The sequence below is a fragment of the Vulpes vulpes genome, chromosome 15 (assembly GCF_048418805.1).
Source record: "Vulpes vulpes isolate BD-2025 chromosome 15, VulVul3, whole genome shotgun sequence".
Classification (NCBI taxonomy): domain Eukaryota; kingdom Metazoa; phylum Chordata; class Mammalia; order Carnivora; family Canidae; genus Vulpes; species Vulpes vulpes.
The window spans coordinates 91,072,314-91,092,084 of record NC_132794.1 but is presented as its reverse complement, the minus strand read 5'-3'; the positions used below and the strand labels follow the sequence as shown (position 1 = coordinate 91,092,084).

Sequence of the window (19,771 nt, the reverse complement as noted above, 5' to 3'; positions counted from 1 at the left end):
GTTCAACCCCAGAATACACTCATACTTGGCTTTGGGCCCTGTCTTAAACTGGCCCCAGGTCCCAAACCCACCCTCAAATCCAATCCCAGCTCCTGTCAGCTATGGGTCCCAAAGCAGCCCTCATCCATCCCTGCCACCTTACACAAACATGCACACAGACACACATGCCCCAGCCCTCTTGGAGTGTCCTGGCAGAGCTGGAGCTGGGCAGGGAGAGGTGGAAAGTTGGGGGAGCAAGCCCACCTATCTCCATCCCCACCTCCCTACAAGGCTGTCAGGCCCGTCTGCCCCCAGTCCCTCCTCTCCATCCCTCTTCACACCCCTGGCCTTGGGCCTTCCCTTCCGCCCACCACTCCAGCCTCCGGGGTGCTCCCTCCTGCCTGCAGAGGAGAAGAAGCAGCGGAAGAAGGAGAAGTTGGGATCCTCTGGGGAAAAGGGGGCCCTACAGCGCTCCAAGACGCTGATGAACCTCTTCTTCAAGGGAGGGCGGCAGGGGCGGCTGACAGGGGATGCTCCGGGAGAGGCCTGGACGCTGGACGCTGGCAGTCTGGCCAAGCCCCGCCCTCGCCTAGACCTGGAGAAAGGTAAGCCCTGGGCAGATGAGATAGAAAGGAGGTTCAGCCCACTTTGGCATCCAGCAGCTTTGCGTTTAAATCCCACACTGCCTATGATTAGCTGGGAGTAACCCCTTGCCTCCATAAGCCTGTTTTCTCATAAGCAAAGTGAGAGTAACAACCTATATCTTTAGAAATAGTGAGGAATAGATGAATGGGCGTATGTAAATCACTTAAGGACATTGGCATACAGAAGGTACTCAGAAAACGTAGTCATTGTTAAACTGTCTCATCTCCCCACTTTACAGAAAGGAAAACTGATAGGGCCATAACCTAACTAGGGAGTTGAAGGGCTTGGGTCAGATCTCTACGCTCCTGGTGGTAGGGCACTTCTCTCTGGGAATATTTGGCTTCACTTCTCCTGGCCCACAGGCCCCACCCAGTTCTAGAACCATCCTTGAGCCAGGCCATTTCTAGATCAGGGTTCAAGCAGAAGGGCCAGGACAGGCTTCACTTAGGTCGGGGGCCTCCAGGGACCCTCAAAGAGGCCTCTCATCTCTTAAGTGAGGCTCTGAGACTGGACCAAATGTGATGAGTTAAGACTCTCGGGGTTGCATGTGGCAGAAACCCAACTCCAATTAGGTTTAAAAAGCACTCCTTGGCTCAGCTACTGATTTGAGTGGGTCTGAAAGGTTTAAACAATCTCATCAGACATCTGCCCCCTTCATCTTTGGTTCCACTTTCTTCTAGGTTGGCTTTATTGTCATGCAGCTTTGGCCCACTCCAAGGTCAGATGGCCACTGTCGCTTAGCAACCCAGGGGCAGGGGTGCTTCTTAGAGTTCCAGCTAAAGTCCTAGGCTCTTGTTGGCCCAGCTGGCATCACATGCCCAACAGATGGCTGTGCTTTCATGGGCCAGCCTGGGGCATGTGCCCACCCCAGAGTACATGCACTGAGAATGGAGGTCCCCAGGTGAAACCGAAGTGCTGTTTGCAGAGGGAGAATGGATGTTAGCTGGCAAAAACAACCAGAGGATGAGCAGCTAGACTCTGCCCCTTCTGGGGGCCTCAAGCGAGAGTCCCCTGGAAGAGACAATCTCTTCAGATTAAGCTGGGCCAGCTCCACTTCCTCAACCCATCTCTTTTTCCACAGCCCCCAGGGCCCTGCTCTCACCTGATTCTCCTCCTATCCCTCTGGCCACTCCTCTCTCTCCTTCAAAGGTTCCTCTTTTTTGTTCTGTCCCCTGAAGGTAGGTGCTCCCCCAAGCTTCGTCCTTGGGGATCTTCCCTCCATACATTTGCTTCTGAATGAATCTCCACAAGCAGAACTCAGACTGCACCCTCTCTTGACCTAAAACCTTCCCTAACTCCCCACTATCTAGGAATGAGGGCCCTAGTTGAGCGTGACCCCCAAGACCTACATAGCCTAGCCTCTTGCCTCCTGATTCCACCTCCTTCCAGCCTGGCCTCTTCATTCCACCCAATGATCCAGCCATCCCTGAGCCCTCCAAGCCCCATGTTCAGATTGGGAGTCTGAGCTCGCAGCTGAGCTTTTCTTCTTCATAGCAGGAGCAGTGGGGCCTGTACAGAAGTTTGTCACCTGGAGACTGAGACGAGGTAATTCATGCATCCCTTTACCAAGGCCTGGTTGACAGTAGAGCTGCAGATGGGGTGCATGTTGGGGGCAGCTAAGGGGCTTTGGGGTCATGCATGGGGGATTGGGTGCATATTGGGAGCAGCTGAAAGAATTGGACCAAGCTTACCAAGAAAGACAGGGCTGCAGAGAGATATTGGGGTACACTTTTGAGGACTGGGGAATTTGATGGGACTCCCAAAGGCAGATGTTGGGGAGGTGAGGGAACCCATGACAGAACTCCACTGAGTACTATAACAGTGAATGTTTGGGGTGCCGGGTGCACTAGACTAGGACACCATTAGGGAATAAAGTAGTATAGGAATCTGTGTTTGGGGCTGAAGAATCTGGATTGGAGCTCTCTTCTTGGGCAGAGTGCTGGAGGAGACCATGCTGGGGAGGTTCTGGGCTAGGCTGGGATTTTGCCGGTGGCATCTAGGCCACTTGGTTGACGTGTTCTGTGGTCTGACCCCAGTGAGAGAAGCCCCCACCTCCCCTGATAGCTCCTGGCTCCATCATACATCTTTGCTCCTTCCCTGCAGAGCGGGAGAGGGGTCGGGCCCTGTTCTCTGCCAGGTCTGGGAGCCCCTCCCGCCAGCTGCCTGAGGTAGATGAGCAGGTGCAAGCCTGGGAGAGCCGAAGGCCCCTTATTCAGGACCTGGCCCGACGATTGCTGACTGACGACGAGGTTCTGGCCGTCACCCGCCACTGCTCCCGGGTGAGCTTCCAGCCTGCCCCTGACTCCAGCATATGGTCACCCCATCCTACCCAGCCCCTCATTTGTTCAGGCCACTGTCATTGGTCAGTACCTGGGCTCGATCCCAAGAGGCCAGTGGTCAGTAAAAGCAAAAATCACTCCTGTCACACACACACACACACTGAGCTCACAGACAGGAAGTGAAGCTACAATAACTAGAACCTAAACACACAAGTGACAAATCATGTGAAGTACTACGAAAGAAAAGAACATGAGAAAATAATCCGAAAGGTACAAATTAGGTGGTATGGTCTAGGAGGGCCTCCTTGAGGAGGTTATATCTCAGCTAAGGAGAGAAGAAGTGGACAGGTGATGAGTGGGGGTCTGTGAGTCTCTGCAATCCCTGCCTTCGTTGTCCGCTAAAACCCAGGCTTCTCCCTGACCTGACCCCTTGTCTCCTTCTGCACCTGGGTCAGCCAACAGGCCCGGCCTCATGCCAGGCCCCCTCCTCTGTTATCCTTTGTCACCCCCACACACCCCAGTTCTCCCTCAACATCTGCACTGTTGTTCTGTTCCCTTCTACTTCAAACAAGAAGTAGGGCTCCAGGACGGGGGTGCAAGTTAGATGTGAAGAAGTCCTTGTGACCTGAATGCTGGGGAGGCTGCGGGAGGCACAGGTCATCCCTTCCCAGGGGATCAGAAGGCCCTCCACTGTCCTGCTGCCTCCAAGCCCCCAGGTTTCCTGTGCTGGACTCCCCGTGAGGTGCCAGCATCAGTGACGTGTGAGCTTGTGCACAAGGACAAGCTGAGGGCTTCCAGGAAGTAGTTTGTGAACCCCCCCCCCCACTCCCTCAGCCTGGTCAGGGTGGGGCTGTTGTTGTTTGTCTGTGTGATGTGTACATGTGTGTGTTTGGGGGGGTACCTACGTGTGTATCAACTTAACTGTGTGACCCTTCTATGTGTGAGGTGTGTGTCTAGCTAAGGCATGTATGTTCACCTGGATACCGAGGCACAGTAATTCTTGCGTTCCTTCACTGAGGCCTGGTGGGCAGCAGGCTGCAGATGGGGTGTATGTTGGGAGCAGCTAAGAGCCTTTGGGCTACACTCTTCATCACGCTCAACTCTCCAAGTAGGGTCCAGAGCACCAGCCTCTGTGAACTTGCAAATCTGGGATGTGGCCATTAGGTGGTGCACTGTGTCCGTTTCTTTGTTCCACTCCTTTTGCGTTATTCCACTGTTCCTCCCACCCTGTCCCTGAGCCAGGACCACCTCTCACTACACCCCTCACAGCACCTACATACCGCCCAAACCTAACCCACATCTCACCCACACCAAGAGGCCAGACTGGTGTGGAGCTCTGGCCGGAATGATCAGTAAATCTTCCCTAGTGATTCAGATGTGCAGCCTCAAACTCCTGGCCTCCCTTCTCCCTCCTCCTCTGGGCTCTCATCATCATCTCACCAGACCAGGCTTTATAAGCCACCTCTCAGATCACTTTACACTCCCCAAGCCCCCTTGCAACCTCTTATCTTTGGCGGAAGCGAGTATAAGTTTTTTATGCTCATACTCAAGGGCTTCCCTGATTTGACTCCCCAACCACGAACGTCCCCTGTCCCATGGTCACCACATCACCCTATCGTCATCTTCTGCTGGTCATGGCCTAGGGTTATGTGGGTGATGGACTTCACAGCTCTAGGCACCACTCACACAGTAGTCCCAACCCATGTAGCCTACGTGGAGCCCCTTCTTGTTTTGTTTTGTTTTTTAAGATTTTAATTATTTATTCATGAGAGACACAGAGAGAGAGGCAGAGACACAGGCAGAGGCAGAAGCAGGCTCCATGCAGGGAGCCCAATGTGAGACTCCATCCCAGGACTCCGGGATCACGCCCTGAGCCAGAGGCAGACACTCAACTGCTGAGCCACCCAGGCACCCCATGGAGGCCCTTCTTGTACCCCACAGTCAAGCTGAACTTCTGTCTATCCATTATTCCACCTCACCCTCGGAGCAGCTTCCTCCCAATGTTCCTGAGGTTCTCTGCATTTATCCTTAAGAGTAAAAGTAAATGAAACAAACCAAAAGGGGCCAGGGTAAATGCCACTGCCTCCAAGAAGCCAACTCCAGTCTTCGCACCCTCCTCTGAGACCCCCTCTGCCCCATCACCAGTGGTTCGTTTCTTTGCAGGGGGGCAAAGCCACTCATGCCAGGCTCCCTCCCCACTGGGGCACGTGACTCATTCTGCCCCTCGTTTCCCACTAGACTGACTTCTGAAGGATCCAGAACAGGGTCTTTGTCATTGTGCCCCCACTGCCCAGTATAGGGTGTAGCATTAATAGGTGCTAAATGCAAGTTTGTGGACTTGAAATGTGGACAATTGTGACTGATTCTGTGCAGTTACATGTATCTTTCTCCAGAACAAAGGGGATGTATTTTTGACAAGGGTATATGTGGGTCCCTGTAACTTTGTGTGTGGTTTAGGGGCACATAGTTTATATTTTATTTCCAGGTATTTATGAATGTCTCACTCTGACCACCAGGGCTTGCCGGTGTCTCTGTGTCTATCTATTCCTGTCTCCGATCCTCCGTGGGTCTCCCTGAATTAGTACGTGTCTCCCTTTCACCACCAGGGGGCGGTGTGCTGCCCAGAAAGGGTGGCTCCAAGTGTGCAGTTTACCAGCTTTTCTGCGTTGGTGGGGTGTGGCGGGTGGCGTGCGGGCAGTGCCAGGCAGAAGGGCCTCCACCTCCCACCCCCGGGTACTGACTGGAAAGGCTTTCTGTAGAGCCACCCTTTCCCCAAGGTCCCCATTCCAGCCATGAACAAAGCCTAATTGGTAGGTCTCTGAGGGGACCTCTGCTGGGCCGGCCAGGCCCGCAGCCCAGGGTTTGGCTCCCATTCCTTCTTTCTGCTTGGGAGGTGGGGGCGGGGAGGAGAGTCCGCTCCCTGCGCATCCTTTTCCGGCACCAGCGCAGGCAGGAGCCAGACTTCTCAGGTTCCAGGGCCTCTTCACACTTCCTTATCCGTGTGGCCTAGGGCAAAGTCCTTCCAATTTGAGCCTCAGTTTCCTCATCTGTAAAACAAGAAAAATCAACGTCACCTCTCAGGGTTGCTGAACGCGAGACCATATGTAAAAGGCTTACAAAAGTGCCGGTCCCAGAGCTGCTGCTGCTGCTGTTGTAGGTCTGGTACTACAATTGCAGGCTTCCTCCTCGTCACCAACTTCAGCCCATCCCGGGACAGCCTGGCGATGGGGAGGAGCTTTCCTAACTGTGGGGAACCCCACACATGCCCCAGCAGCACCCCAGCTGTCTGACCTGGGGTGCCTCTCTCTGCAGTACGTGCATGAGGGCGGCGTGGAGGACCTGGTGAGGCCCCTGCTGGCCATTCTGGACAGGCCCGCGAAGCTGCTGCTCCTGAGGGACATCAGGTGGGGTGGAGGTTGTGGGGAACACTTGGGGGGGGGCAGAAAAGGGACCTCTGATAACTCCCTGTATGTATTGTCACCTGGCCCTCCCACAGGAGTGTGGTGGCCTCCACGGACCTTGGCCGCTTTGATAGCATGGTGATGCCCATGGAGCTGGAGGCTTTCGAGGCCCTCAAGGGCCAGGCAGGTCAGTGGCTGGGGGTGGCGATGGGAATAGGGTCTCCCAGTGGAGGGGGTGCAGAGATGACCTCCAGCTGTGTCTGTCAGGGAGCGCTCCCCACCCAGCCCACAGGGGCCCTGCCTCTGATGGGATCTCCTCTCCCAACAGTGCGGCCTCCTGCCTTGCGACCAGCCCGGCAGGACACACCACCCAAGCGTCACCTGGTCACACCTGTGCCTGGTCAGTCAGAGTCTGGGAGCCTGGGGAGGGAGCACACTGTGGGGGTCCTGGGGAGAATGAGCCTTCTGTCCCTGCCCCCACGTAGGGTGTCGTGGCCCTGGGTGAGGGACTTTACCTGGGTTTGAGGGTACTAATACTTTAAAGCTTTCTATTGCAATATGTGTCTTAGAAAAAATATGACTTGCACACCAGACTGGTAATTTCTCACAGATTATTGCATAGACTAGATTTAAAAAGTGAGTGGGTTTAAAACCAATTATTAAGTAAATAATAGTACAGGTGATGAGTAGATGCAATAAGCATGGCCCCAGTGGACAAGGGATTTCCTTCAGGGAACCAGACAATCTTCTGAAGCCACAAGATTGAAGAACCTGAGCAAGCGCAAGTTTGGGTCTCCTGGGCCCAAACCAATGAAGGCAAGGACTGGAGCCTGGCAAGGTGGTCTGGGCTGGTGAGGAGGGGCAGCCTGACCTTGGCCCTCTTCCCCCAGACAGTCGTGGAGGTTTCTACCTGCTGCCTGTGAACGGCTTCTCAGAGGAGGAAGACGATGGGAAACTGAGGGAGCGGCTGGGGGGCCTCCAGCTCTCCCTGGGTGCCTCTGCTCCCCACCACACTCATAAAGGGATCCCCCCTCTCCAAGACGTGCCAGTAGACGCCTTCACCCCACACCGAAGCACCTGCACCCCTCCTCCCCAGCCACCCCCTGTCGCTCCCCGGCCCCCAAGGCCTAACTGGCTGCTGACAGAACCCCTGACCCCAGAGGACCCTTGGCAGAGCCAGGGCCAGGGCCCTGCCCAGAGCCGCAGCCGCAGCCACAGCCGCAGCCGCAGTCGCAGCCGGGGCCGGGGCAAGTCCCCAGGACGCAGGCACTCCCCATCCCCAGCACCTGTCCCCACCCCGAGCACAGCCAGTGGGCGCTACCACAAGCCTCGGAAGGCCAGGCCCCCTCTGCCACGACCTGTGGCAGGACAGGTGGCCAAGGCGGGAGGCCATCAAGGCCCTTCTGAGAACGTAACTGGCGGGACAGCCAGGAAGGTAGCCGAGAAGGCCCCTGGCGGGGAGCTGAGGACAGTCACACTGTCCAAGATGAAACAGTCCTTGGGTGAGTCCAGGTGGGACTGGGCCTGGTGGGTGGGACTCTTGGGTTTGGGTGAGTTTCCTGGGCTTGGGTTTGAGGCACAACTAGCGGGTCTGGGCTGGAAAGGATTTGGATATGGGGGTATATTTGGGAGGTTCTAGATTAGGAGGTGGGGGAACTAGAGGATTTTTGGAGTCGAAGACTGAGTAGTAACAGAATCTGGGGATTTGGGAGAAGTTGGGGCCTGGACTTGGTGTTGGGGTCCTGGGTTTCTTCTGGGAGCTCTGGCTTGAGGCGTGTGACTGCATTCTCATCCAGTGCTTCTCTCTCACTAGGCATCAGCATTTCTGGGGGCATTGAGTCCAAGGTGCAGCCCATGGTGAAGATAGAAAAGATCTTCCCTGGGGGGGCTGCCTTCCTCAGTGGGGCCCTGCAGGTGGGTGAAGAGCACCCAAGCCCACTCCTGAGGCCCAGAGCTGAATTCTGGCGGGGGTGGGGCTGGAACAACTCATCTTCCAGCCAGACAGGTTTAGACCAGGTCATGGGAGGAGGCTGGGGTGCAGAGGGGTCAGGCCTGCAAGATGAACAAGCCTATGGAGAAATCTGTCCCCTCACACCAGCCTGGGCCTGAGGGTGGCTCATCCTGTTCCACCCCTAGCCCCAAGGGACAAAGGGCCATTGTCCATGCTTCACCCTGCCCCCAACAGCTCCAGGCACAAAAGTCCCATTGTCCATCCCCTCCACCCAGATGAAGAGGAGTGTCCTAACTGGTGGAGGTGAGAGGTTGGGTGGTGGGATGACTCGAGAACAGAGGGCTGTGATTTTCCCACCCCCATCCTAGGCTGGCTTCGAGCTTGTGGCAGTGGATGGAGAGAGCCTGGAGCAGGTGACCCACCAGCGAGCAGTAGATACCATCCGCCGAGCTTACCGTAACAAGGCTCGGGAGCCCATGGAGCTTGTAGTCAGGGTCCCTGGGACCAGCCCACTACCCTTATCCCCTGACTTGCCAGCCCTCACCGATCAGTGCCTTCCTGCTGACCATTCCCCTGCCCGCTGACCCCTCCCACTGCCTCCCAGAACCTCCCATTAATGCTCTGCCCACCAATACCAAGATCCCTCCCACTGATGCCAGGCTCCTCTATCAAACTGCCAGCCCCATCCCTTCTCTAGCTCTCCAGACTCCTGATACTAACCCGACTCTCCCCATCCATGCTGTGACTCTTCCCACTGACTTCAGATCCTCTCACTGACTCCCTAGGATCCTCCTGCTATCTTCCAGACCTTACCTGCTAACCTCCTTGGGACTCAGGAACCTCTGTTTCTTGACTTGCCTCTTCCCAAAGCCCCCCACTTTTTTCCGTTTCTAGCTATCACTAAGGCTCCGTCCTTTCCAGATAAACTTGATGTCAAGGACAAGGTGCTACTGGATAGCCTGTGTCACCTGCTCACTGCTCCCCACCTCCCAGGGCAGGGAGAGGTTGGAAGAAAGCCAAGGTCTGGAGCCTGGGATTGGTGGACACTTTCTCATGTCCCCTATAGTGCCCCTAAGCACTGAGGGACATGGGCTCTCAGATAGGGCCCTGAGGGGTCACTGTATCCATCCCCCAGCCCCAAGCAGCGTTCTGTGCAAGGAACAGGATGGAAGTCTTTTCTAGTTTCTCAAACCCTGAGACAACTTCATGTCGTGGTCCACTAGGACCTCACACTTTCTACTGGATTTATCCTTCCCCCATCACTCTTTATCTCCCCATGACCTCTATGAGGGGTAAGGGAATATCCAGGGAATATGAGGAGTTAAGGATAGGAAAGGTCAAAGCAGTTCCCATAGTCTTTACCTAGCACACTCATCTTTTTTTTAAAAACAAAAAATTTTTTTAATTTTTTTCCTTTGGGTTTGTACAAGAAATTTACAGTGTGGAAAAATATACAAGTGAAAATGAGGCCATAAACCTGGGTGTGGGGAGGGGCCACTTGGTCACAAACACAAATAAACAAGACAATTTTGAGTTCTTCCTTTGGTCTGACTACAGCCCCCTCACCCCAGGAGAGAGGCTGCAGAGCTGGAGCCTGGGGATCAGACCCCAGTCCCAGCCCTGTCCCCCGACACGGGCAGGGTGGGGGCAGGCACATCTGAAGCAGCTGGCACGGTCTGAGTCTCTCTGGCTTTGGGGTAGGGGAGAGGTTGGAAATGAGGGAGATGAGGGAGCCCCCTCCTCTTCCCAGCCCCCTGGCATCCGGGGAGTAATGTGGTTGGCAGACTGGCAATGGCAGTAAAAGTGGGGGTGAAATGGGTCAAGTGAGTAGGAGCCTCAGCGTGACAGTGAAACGGGGACCTTCAAGGAGTTTGATCTTGCCCATCCGGGTCACAGGGCAGCTCCAAGTCCTTGGCAGAGGCCCAGAGGCCTGGATCCCAGGGGACAAGCAGCTCTGGGGCTCTCAGACTTTGGGGACCTCAGCAGACCTGAGGCTCCTGCCCCCACTCCCCTGCAGTAGACCTCCCTCAGATCTGGGAGGCCAAGGGCCCTAGATTTCCGTGGCGGTGATCTCCTCCAGGCAGATGCAGGGGGAAGGCTCGGCCAGGCCCAGGTCAGCAAGCTCCCGGGCCTCCAGCTCCAGGCTGAGCTGCTGTAGCTCCTGCTCCAGCTGCCGGTTGCGCCGGTACATCTGGATGTAGTTGTGCTGCAGCTGCTTCTGGTAGCGGATCACCTGCTCCTTCTCCGCCTGCCAGGCCAGGCGCTCCCCCTCGAAGCTGTCCCGCTGCTCCTCACCCCGCCGCCGCTCTCGCTGCAGCTCTGCCCGCAGCCGCTCCACCTGGGCCCGCAGGCTGCCCCCGACCCCGGCGGCAGCCCGCTGCACCTTGGCCTCATCGCTCTCTGCCAGGAGGAAGGGATCAGCGGTGGCAGGGGGCACATGAGGTTCCCGGAGCCCGGCCGCCTCGGTGTCCAGCTGGCCGGCTTTCTCTCGGAGCCGCTCGGCCTCCTGGCGGTGCCGCTGCAGCTCCTGGGAACAGGCCTCCAGCTCCAGCTCCCGAGCCCGGGCCGCCTCCTGCAGGCCCCGCGCCCGGCCCTCGCTGACCCGTAGTGCAGCTCGGGCTTCTCGCAGCGCCACCCGCAGGGCCACCAGCTCGCTGCCCTTCTGCACCAGCTCTGCCTGGGATTCCTTCAGCTGCTGCTTCAGCAGGGAGATCTCACCTGACTTCTGGCACACCTAGGGGTAGGAAGGGATCAGGAAGGATGGTGAGAAGGGTTCTCCTAGAGGTTCAGGCCCTGAGACCACAAAGGGTGTTTGGGGAAAGGCTGTTTGATCATGATACCCGTGACGTGGATGGAGACACTGAGACAAGCCTAGTGACATGTCCAAGGTTATATGGCTGATAAGTGGCTGAAGCAAAATACAGACCCAAAGCAGGTGATTTTAAACCATCAGAGTACCGCAGAGCCCTGGGGACAGGCCAGTGGCAGGTTTTACAGGACTGGGAGCAACTGAGGGCAGTGCCCACATTTCCCCTGAGACACACCACCGCGTTTTGGTTCAAAGTGCAGACATTGCATCCACACAGCCTGGGTTCAAATCTCAGCTCTGCCACTGACTAGCTATAATGGTGGGCTCTAGCCTTTCTGGGCCCGGTTCCTCATCTCAAGAAATGGGGCTGTGAACAACAGCCACCACATAGGGCTGTTCTGAGGATCAAAGATCCACTCTAAGTAACAGCTAAAAAGTGCCTGGCACCTAGCAGGCTCAACATTCTGACTCTTATTGGTCAGGGGGGTGGAGGGGTTGGCAGTGAATGGGAATGCCACTGGCTCCATGAACACTTGACTCGACCAGTGAGGCGACCTCAAATGGTGGCACAAGGAGATCCTTGCCCAGAAAGGAAGGTCTGAGGGGGACCTTCATCTCACCAAGGTGGATGAGGATGAGGAGGACCTCTGGGAGTAGCAGGCTGAGGGTAGGGGAGGGCTGGACCCCTGTGCCCGGGGCTTATCCCAATTAGGCCCTGCTCCCTCTGCCCCTCCTGGCCTGGCCCACCTCCCACTTGGTCTCCTCGAGCCGAGGCCCAAGCTCCCGCTGCTCCCGCTCAAAGGTGGCACAGCGCCGCTCCAGCTGCTCCCGCTCCTGCAGCAGCTGCGCGAAGTCGTCCTGCAGCTGCCGCTTCTCCTGCTGCAGCTGGAACACCTGCAGCTGGAGCAGCTGTTGGGCCCGCTGTGCCCGCTGTGCCTGGGTGAAGCCGTCGTCCCGCAGTGCCTCACGCTCCCGAGGCCAGGGCCGCTGCCGCTCCTCGTACGCCTGGGGACAGAAGGTGGACCTGGGTGCCTCGAGCGAGGCTCCCTCCTCCCCGCCGCCCATGGCTCCCTGGTCACCGACTGCTCTGGCGGCCTATGGCTGGCCTCGGGGACGGGAGACTCCATTCAACCCTGAGGCTAATTACAGTAGGTCTAGTCACAACCACTGCTAGGATCCTAGAAACAACGTTAAGAGCAAGCACTTCTGTAGGAATTCCTAGGTGCCAGGCATCATTCTAAGCACTTCAAAGCCTTTGCCTTACTTAATCCTCATGAGAACCCTAGGAGGCCAGAAATCTCCCCATCTACAGCTGAGCAAAACGAGGCTCGGTACTGTGAGGTGTCTTGCTCCAGTCTGAAAGATGGTACACGGTGGTGCTGGCTCAGACCCCTCACCGCCCTGCAGGTGAAGCCAGACAGCCGGGCCGGGGCCTGCCCACCTGCCCCCCCGCACCCCACAGCACACAGGGAGATGCTCCTTGGGCTCCCAGCTCCGGTGGATGTCCTGCCACGCCACCCCCGTCATCGCTGCTGACCACACCTGGCACACCGTCACCTCACTCTCGTCCAGACTGTCCCGCAGCTGCTGCAGCTCTGCCTCACGGTCGTGGAGCTTTCCTTCCAGGACACAGTGCAGCAGGGCCTCATCCGAAGGGGGGGGAGGGGGCGGAGGAGGGGGTGGGGAGCGCTCCCCACAGGAGCTGCTGTCAGGGGAGGCCCGGGCACCACTGCCCAAGAGCCCCCCAGCCATACGGCCTCCCAGGGAGCCTGTGCTCTTGCTGGAGGAAGATCGGCCACTGTCCGAGTGGGAGGGCCCAGTAGGGGCCCCTCGGGCTGGCCCGGGCAGTGCCCCCCGCCCAGGGCCATGGGAGGGCAGATGCCCGCCTGGGGAGTGGGTGGCTGGCTCTGCACCCCCGGTGCTGTAGGTGGGCAGGCTGGACAGTGAGTTTCGGCCGGAGTCAGACAGTGTCCCCGACGGGCAGCCGCTGGCCCAGCCACTCAGTGCCAGGGGTTTGTCAGCAGCCGAGGAGGAGGAGGAAGAAGAGGACGAGGCAGGGCCCCCAAACAGCTGTGTTAGGCTGCCCTGGCTCCCAGACAGTCCGGCGGCCCGAGGACCCAGGAAGCTAGGTAGGGATGGTGCCCCTCGAGGTTTGGGTAGCACTGGCTTGAAGGCTGTTGGGCGGATCAGGATTTTCTCCATGTTCTGAAATGAGGTGCCATGTGACACTGGGGATGAGCTGCCCAATCTTTCAAAGCCCTTATCATATTCCCTGCCCTCCCATCTGGGGTCCCCAATCCCCACACATTAATAATAATTGCTACCACTGGCTGAGGGCCTCCTGATGTCCTTTATATCAAGCTATTTAAAACGTTTGTCTCTAATCATTACAACACCCATACGAGCAAAATATATGTCCATATTACAGATGAACAAATGGAGGCTCAGAAAAGTTAAAGGCCTCGTTCAGCCAGACACATAGCTGTTGCACAAAGGAATCTGAGCAGCTAACATTTATTGAGCACATGTTGTGCGACAGGCCCTAGGCTAAACACTGATATACGTTATGTGATGGAATGTGCACGAAATCATAGGAAAGCTGCCCTGGTGCCTCCATATTACAGACAGAAACTCTGGCTCAGAAAGATTATGTGACTTCCTTGAGGTCATGCAGCTAGAATGAGGCAGAGGTCAGATTAAAAGCCAGGTCTGGTGGTCTGGTGAATCTGGAGCTCAAATTCTCTCCTCTAAATCGGCCCCCAAATTCCAGCTTCTTCGGGGGGGTCCTGATTCCATCCAGGCCCCAAAGGAAGGGCTGGTCCTCACCTTCTCCAGCTTTCCAGAGACAGGGATGAGCTTGGGTGGGGGGCCGCGGAGATGGGCATTGCGTGCCCGCTGCTCTCGGGCATCCTCGATGTCACTGCTTGGACTGGGCGGGGACTCTGTCCGGAAGTCTTCATTGATGTAGGTGAAGCTGGTGCTGGGCACGGCCTTCCTCGGGGGCACAGCTGGGCACAGCGGCTCCTGTGCCTCATAGCCACCCCGCAGCAGGCCATCCTGCTGGCGGAAGAAGGTGGGCCCAGGGGGGCCATGGTGGCGGGGAGGAGCTGGCCCCCCAGGGCAGGGCCGGCCTGAGATGAGGCTGCTCACGCTGCCCATGGCTGGAGCTTGTGGGGCAGTGGTGGCCTCAGGAGCGGGCTCCAGTGGCACTGGCAGAGTCTGCACAATGGCCATGGTGATAGAGGCTCAGGCCTGGCCAAGGGCCTCCAGGGGAACCTGTGAGCAGGGTAATGGTGTCAGAGTTCCCTCCCTATACAAGTCCCGAGTCCCTCTCCTGAGCCCTTGTCCCTGGTCAAACAGCCTCCTGACATCAGTACAAGCCTTGATGTCCCTCAGGCTCCTCCCCCAAGCACTGGCAGGAAACTCCATTCTTCCTGGGATCCAGATCACTGCCCAACTCTGGTCTGGACAGGGCAAAAGACTGACCCTTCCGAGCAAGGACACCGAGGGGACGGGAGGCCTGGTGGTTATGCATGGCCCTTGGCAGCGGGGGCCCAGGCCCCAGCCCAAACTCACATCCCTCACAGAAGCCAGGACCCAAGTTTAGGAGGGAGATCTTTACCAGCTCCCAACACAGGTTCCTGGTCCCCTGGGACAGGTGGCCTCATTAGAGGGCAGCTGAGGCGACCTCAGGGACAGTCAGCAACTCAGACAGTAATTAGGGAATAAACAGCCAGTCCAGGCAGTGCCAAGCCTCCCGCACCTGGGCCTCAGTTTCTCCCAGACGGAGAGGCGGCAGGGTGGACCTGGCCAAGCAAGAAACCCAGAGCTTTTAGGGAGCCCACAGGTGCCCTCTGGGGTCTCCTGCCTTCCAGAGGTGGATGCAGGCTCCTGCTTGCTTCCATGACAACTCCTAGCCTCACCACACCCAATCGGTCTGGCCTAAAGGAGCCTGCACAGGCCTGCTGCCAACCTCTGGTTCTGCAAAACCATCCGGCTTTAGACATTCTTCAGAGTAACCCTGAGGGGATGAAGATGGAAGCCCCACCGTCACCTCTGGCAGCTGCTTTCAGATCTCACTTCCCTGGAGCCCAGGGAAGAGGGCCCCACCTCCCTGGGCTCTGCTCCTTCCTGGAAGGGGACAGCGAGTCTCCACCCGGAACTCCCTCCCGCAGTGCGAAGACCAGGACTCAGGCATCTGCTGAAGTCATCATGCAGAGCCGGGGCCAAGAAGTGGACATAGAATCGTGTAGGAACGGGAGCTTGTGTTTGTACTTATTTGTGTGTGTGAGACTGCACAGGCGCATGGAAGTGAGGACTTTGTGTGTAAATGATTATGTATGAAAACATCAGGGATGAGTATGTGTGAGTATATGTGTGTTGCTACAGTTGTATCAGTATTCCTATTTTTCCTATATGTGCATTAATATGTAATAAAAGAGTATGTGTGTGCATTGAGATCCCTCAGGAAATATGTAAACACAATAATCGCATCGTAATGTGTGAATGTGTGGTGTGAGCGCAACTGAGAGTATCTTTGGATAGATGTGCTCAAATAGACATAGGTCTATATGTAAACTCACGTATCTCTTATATGAGCATAGGAACAAGGAAGTGAGTGTGCACAAGTGTATACAGAGGAGTGTGTGTGAACAGAGCATGTATGAGAGTGGGTGGGAGCCTGGGTGGCAAGCAGGGCCAAATGGGTGAGCAGGAGCCTGGTTCTTGTCACTTACTGGAGTGCGGGGAAAGGAGAGACACATTACCTGACTCCTTTGCCTGTCCCTCTTTACTCTCACTTGGATTCCACCAGGCCCACCCTCCACCTCCCCACTCAAGTCAAAGGACCCTGAAAGCAGGAAGGCGTCCAGACTGAGGGTTGAGGAGCTGGGGGGGTGGGAGCTGGGGGTGAACAGAGCCCACCCACCAAATGCCAGCCTTGAGCTAAGCAGATGGCACATCCCCTCTGCTGCCCTCTTCCACACCACTCCAGGGCATGGAGAAAGCTGGGGGGAAGGGGCTTCCTGGGGGCAGTGGAGGCTGGCACCTCTGCATTTGCCCACTTCAGTGAGCACCAAGAAAGTGAGAAGTAGGGGGAGGAGACAGACACTCAGAGAAAGACAGGGACCCAAAAGACCAGAGACAAAGACTCAGAGAGGCCCTGGGGTCAGGCAGACAAGGAGGCAGGCTGACCCAGGGAGCCTGGGTCCCTGAATCCCACGGAGCCAGGGGCCCCTAAACCCACAGGAGATATAAATACTGGGCCCTGAGAGCCAGACACACAGGGAGCCAGAGCCAGGCCTCTGGAAAGGCAGGCCCAGCCAGCCAGGCTCCAAGAGCGGGAGCCTGAGAGAGAAGGAGGGGCAAGTGGAGGCTCCATTTTGAGAAATGCGCCGTGGCTCTGGGAAAGGGAACCCCTGGCCCTCCCCAGCACTCCCCGAGTGATCACGGGGGCCCAGCACGCACACACACTCCCCCTTGGTGGGCCCGGGGCAGCTGAGCGCCGGGTGCTGCTGGGGCCCGGGCAGGTCTGGCCAAGCTGAACTCCCACAGGCCTGTTTCGGGGGGTGAAGAGTTGGGGAAAGTCTCCCCCCACCAAACTCCAAGGACCAGTCAGGCGGGATCAGGTCCGGGATGACGAGTTCCCATTCCCCGACAGGAAGCCGGGACCCCCAACCCACCCTCCGGGCCTCCCCCGCCTTTCCCCGCTTCCACTGCGTGGGGGCGGCTGCCGGCCTCCGCCTCCCCACCGGCCCTCCGCCGCGCAGAAGTTGGGGGCGCCCCGGTCGCCTCCCAGCCCTGGCCCCCCCTCACCTCCGCCGCGCCGCTCCATGCTCGGCCCGGGCCGCCCCCAGCGCTCCACAGGCGCGCCGCCCGGCTCCAGCCCGCGCGGCCACTCGGAGGCGCCCGGCCCGGCCCGGCCCCGCCTCCGCGGCGCCCCCGGCCCGACCGGCCCCCGGCGGCCCGAGTGGGCGGCGCAGCGCGGGGGAGGGGTCCGAGGGGCGTCCCCGCCCCGGGCGCGGACACGCGCAGCACCCCGCGTCACGCGAGGCCGGGCGGGCTCACGCGGGGCCGCGCCGCGGGCCTCGGGACCCCCCCAAGCCCGGTGGGCTCGGGACTCGGCGGCGGCGGCGGGTCACCCTCTACCCCTACCCGGGCCCCGGGGCCAGCGGCAGCTGGTCATTGTTCCAGCACAAAGGGCCAGGCGCCACGGCGGCCGCCCTTCCCCCTCCGCTCCTCCGGTCGAAGCCTCCCCCGCAAGACACACTCCGGCTTCGGAGTCCCGAGCGGGGCGCGGAGGGTCAGCCCCCCAACCCTCCCGGGCCGCCGGGCCCCTGCTCCCCAGGGCCGGTCGCGGACCCCGGCTCGGGCCGTGCCTGCCCCACCCCCAGCGGTGGAGGGAGGCAGATTCGGATTTGCGGAGGCGGCGCCACCTGGCGGCGCGTTCGGAGGATACACCGCCACCCCACCAACTTTGGGGGCCCCTACCGGACTGCCCAGCACTGTACCCTACCCCCCGCGAGCCCAGGCCTGCCTCGCGCGCGGCCGTCTGCTCCCCAACCTTCCCTGAGAATCATTTGCTAAGAGAGGTCACTGCTGGGAGAGAGGCAGCCCCTGGCCCCCTGGCAATCACTGGGGTGAGGCGGTCCAAGCCTACAGTCAGAACCTACACCAGTCCCACAGCTGACAACATCCCTCGGTCTTCTCAGGGTCGCAGATAGTCTCACCCTCTCGCAAACAACACAATCTTCATAACACCCACACGACTTTTCCCACATTCGGTCCCACGCAGCCACAATCACAGTCTCCTCCATCACGTGATTCCAGGTTCCTTCCTTCCATAATCTTTCAGGCCAACTCACACACAGACACACTGGGTGTCACACACCTGTGCACAATCTTTCACAAGGACTCAAAGTCCTTCCTACCGAGTCACAATCTTAAATGGGCTTCCTCTCCTAAACATCTTTAACACACTGGTGGTCTCATTCAGTCAGACAACTTACACATACCCATTGTGTTTCACGAGCATTTTTTACCACAAAGACTTTTTTCCCCCCTGAGGGGTCTCTGGTCAGGTCAGCTGATGCCCACACCCCCGGCCAAGGACAGCCTCCCACCCCCTACTTGCATCCCCACCCCCAAGGCCAAGGCCTGCCAGGGCTCCTCTGCCCCAGGAAGGAGCATCCCCCCCTTCCAGGCCACAGCCCTGGCCAGCTCTCAGCTCTATTTTTAGCTCTATGGAAAGGGTTGTTTTTCTTTCTTTTTCCCTGGAAAGGGAGGCTTAGCCCAACCACCCTCAGGCTCACCCCAGACCCTGAGCCACATAAGAATAGACTGAGCCCCCCTCCCCAGTAGAGACCCCCTCCTCTGGCCTTGCCCTGATCCCAGCCTCTTGGGGCACCAGGAGCCTCCTCCCCTTTCTGGCAGCCAGCCCGGAAGCTCAGGCAGCAGCTGGGCTCAGCATGTGTGTAGGGGTGGAGGGTGGGGCAGAGAGGGAGGCCGAGGGCCGCTGCCCACTCCCTCATTCCCTGGGGGAGGGGGCTCATCCTCCCTTCTAGGGGAGGGGGATAGGCCCACTCCCGTACTTCGGGGACATTTACCTTTATGCATTCTCTGGGAAAGGAGGACTCCCACTCTCGCACGAGTGGGTTTTCGGCTCCTACAGTTGAAGGGAGGAGCTCCCAGTTCTGCAAGGAGGGGTGGTGGTAGGAAAGGGACCCACCGGCTCTCAGGCAGCTGCTCCCCAGACTGGAGGTTTGGGGCCGGAGCTGCCGTATACTGCCACCCGAAATAGCGCCCTCCTCCGATACCTTCCGGGACGAGGGCCCCACGAACGTGTTCGTTAGGGTGAAGGAAGGCAAGGAGCCCAGGTAACCCCACCGAGCCCGAGAGTCTCCAGGCCTGCGCTACCCGGACTCCAGGGGGCGTTGTGCTCCCATTTCTGGGGGAAGGCTTAACATTTCTTGAGGCGGAGAATGGAATACAGCCCGACAGGAGACCTCGGAGACTCGCCCAGGGTTGGGGAGGGAGGTCCTCGCCCTGATGCGGGGGTGAGGGAAGCACAGCCCACTCGTCTGCGAAGCGATCACGTGCTCGGCGCCTGTTTACGTCTTAGTCTTCACCTGTGGGCGGCCGGGAAGCAGGAACCTCCGGAGGTGTCCCACCCGGCCCGCCCCCGTCGACGGTCACCGGGCAGCCCTTTTCTCCCACCCCTGCCAAGTACGGGACAGCAGAGCACCCTGTCAGCTGGGGGTCCGTGCGGGCCAGTGGCGCCGCTCCAGGGACTGCAAGGGTAACCCACTGGGCGCGTCCTCTCCTGAGTGCACGTGTGTCCTATGTGCGTGGGTCTCGGCGCGCGCGCGTGTGCACCCACTGGCGTGAGTTTCCGTGTCGGTTCCCTGTTCAGGCTCCTCGCCTGCGGGCCCCCCGACCCCAGTGTGGGACCCTCTCCTCACTCCACTCCCTAGCTTCCCCAGACCGGGAAAGTTCGCTCCGGACCCGGCATGTGCGGGAGGCCGGAGTGCCGACACCTCCGCGGCCCCACCACTCACCCAGGCCACCTGCGCCGCCGCCGCCGCCGCCGCCGCCGCCGCCGCCGCCGCCGCCGCTGCCGCTGCCGCTCCCGCCCAGCTCCTGCTCGAGCGCCGGCACCTCTCCGCCGCAGATCTGCCGGCTCCCAGCCAGCTCCGGGCTCCGGACTCCC

General features: G+C 58.7%; 2 protein-coding genes across 21 annotated transcripts in view; one reads left to right on the top strand and one right to left on the bottom strand.

Annotated features, from left to right (window-relative positions):
- PDZD7 (PDZ domain containing 7) overlaps positions 1 to 9,792 on the top strand; it is an 18,788-nt gene extending 8,996 nt beyond the window's left edge. For 2 of the 12 annotated variants that reach the window (XM_072739803.1, XM_072739804.1), the window contains 9 exons: positions 387 to 584; positions 2,119 to 2,169; positions 2,728 to 2,903; positions 6,216 to 6,307; positions 6,400 to 6,491; positions 6,633 to 6,704; positions 7,195 to 7,806; positions 8,118 to 8,218; positions 8,624 to 9,792. In XM_072739803.1, coding sequence (XP_072595904.1) covers positions 387 to 584; positions 2,119 to 2,169; positions 2,728 to 2,903; positions 6,216 to 6,307; positions 6,400 to 6,491; positions 6,633 to 6,704; positions 7,195 to 7,806; positions 8,118 to 8,218; positions 8,624 to 8,839 — 1,610 coding nt within the window. In that variant the 3' untranslated portion in view covers positions 8,840 to 9,792. Of the gene's footprint in view, positions 1 to 386; positions 585 to 1,705; positions 1,803 to 2,118; positions 2,170 to 2,727; positions 2,904 to 5,388; positions 5,485 to 6,215; positions 6,308 to 6,399; positions 6,492 to 6,632; positions 6,705 to 7,036; positions 7,129 to 7,194; positions 7,807 to 8,117; positions 8,219 to 8,623 lie in introns of those variants that run through there. The other 10 variants (XR_011997544.1, XR_011997543.1, XR_011997547.1 and 7 more) reach the window with 10 other exon arrangements.
- Positions 9,632 to 19,771, bottom strand: LZTS2 (leucine zipper tumor suppressor 2). 9 transcript variants are annotated; one of them, XM_072739812.1, is made up of 6 exons: positions 19,644 to 19,771; positions 18,669 to 19,190; positions 13,891 to 14,340; positions 12,607 to 13,269; positions 11,812 to 12,069; positions 9,632 to 10,989 (listed from the first exon to the last, which is right to left on the bottom strand). In XM_072739812.1, exons 3-6 carry the CDS (start codon positions 14,296 to 14,298, stop codon positions 10,306 to 10,308), a joined length of 2,013 nt encoding a protein of 670 aa, XP_072595913.1. In that variant the 5' UTR covers positions 14,299 to 14,340; positions 18,669 to 19,190; positions 19,644 to 19,771; the 3' UTR covers positions 9,632 to 10,305. The 9 variants fall into 9 exon arrangements, with proteins under 9 accessions (XP_072595913.1, XP_072595914.1, XP_025848145.1 ...); XM_072739813.1 differs by having other exon boundaries at positions 18,669 to 18,755; positions 19,644 to 19,756; XM_025992360.2 differs by lacking the exon at positions 19,644 to 19,771 and having other exon boundaries at positions 18,669 to 18,755; positions 18,879 to 19,102.

What these genes read in the sequence shown, in the direction of transcription:
- LZTS2 (XM_072739812.1), bottom strand. Translation starts at nt 14,298, where the DNA reads ATGGCCATTGTGCAGACTCTGCCAGTGCCACTGGAGCCCGCTCCTGAG. An exon ending in GTGAGGTGACGGTGTGCCAG is followed by an intron (nt 12,070 to 12,606) that starts GTGTGGTCAGCA and finishes TTCTGTCCCCAG; the next exon opens with GCGTACGAGGAGCGGCAGCG. An exon ending in TCGAGGAGACCAAGTGGGAG is followed by an intron (nt 10,990 to 11,811) that starts GTGGGCCAGGCC and finishes TCCTACCCCTAG; the next exon opens with GTGTGCCAGAAGTCAGGTGA.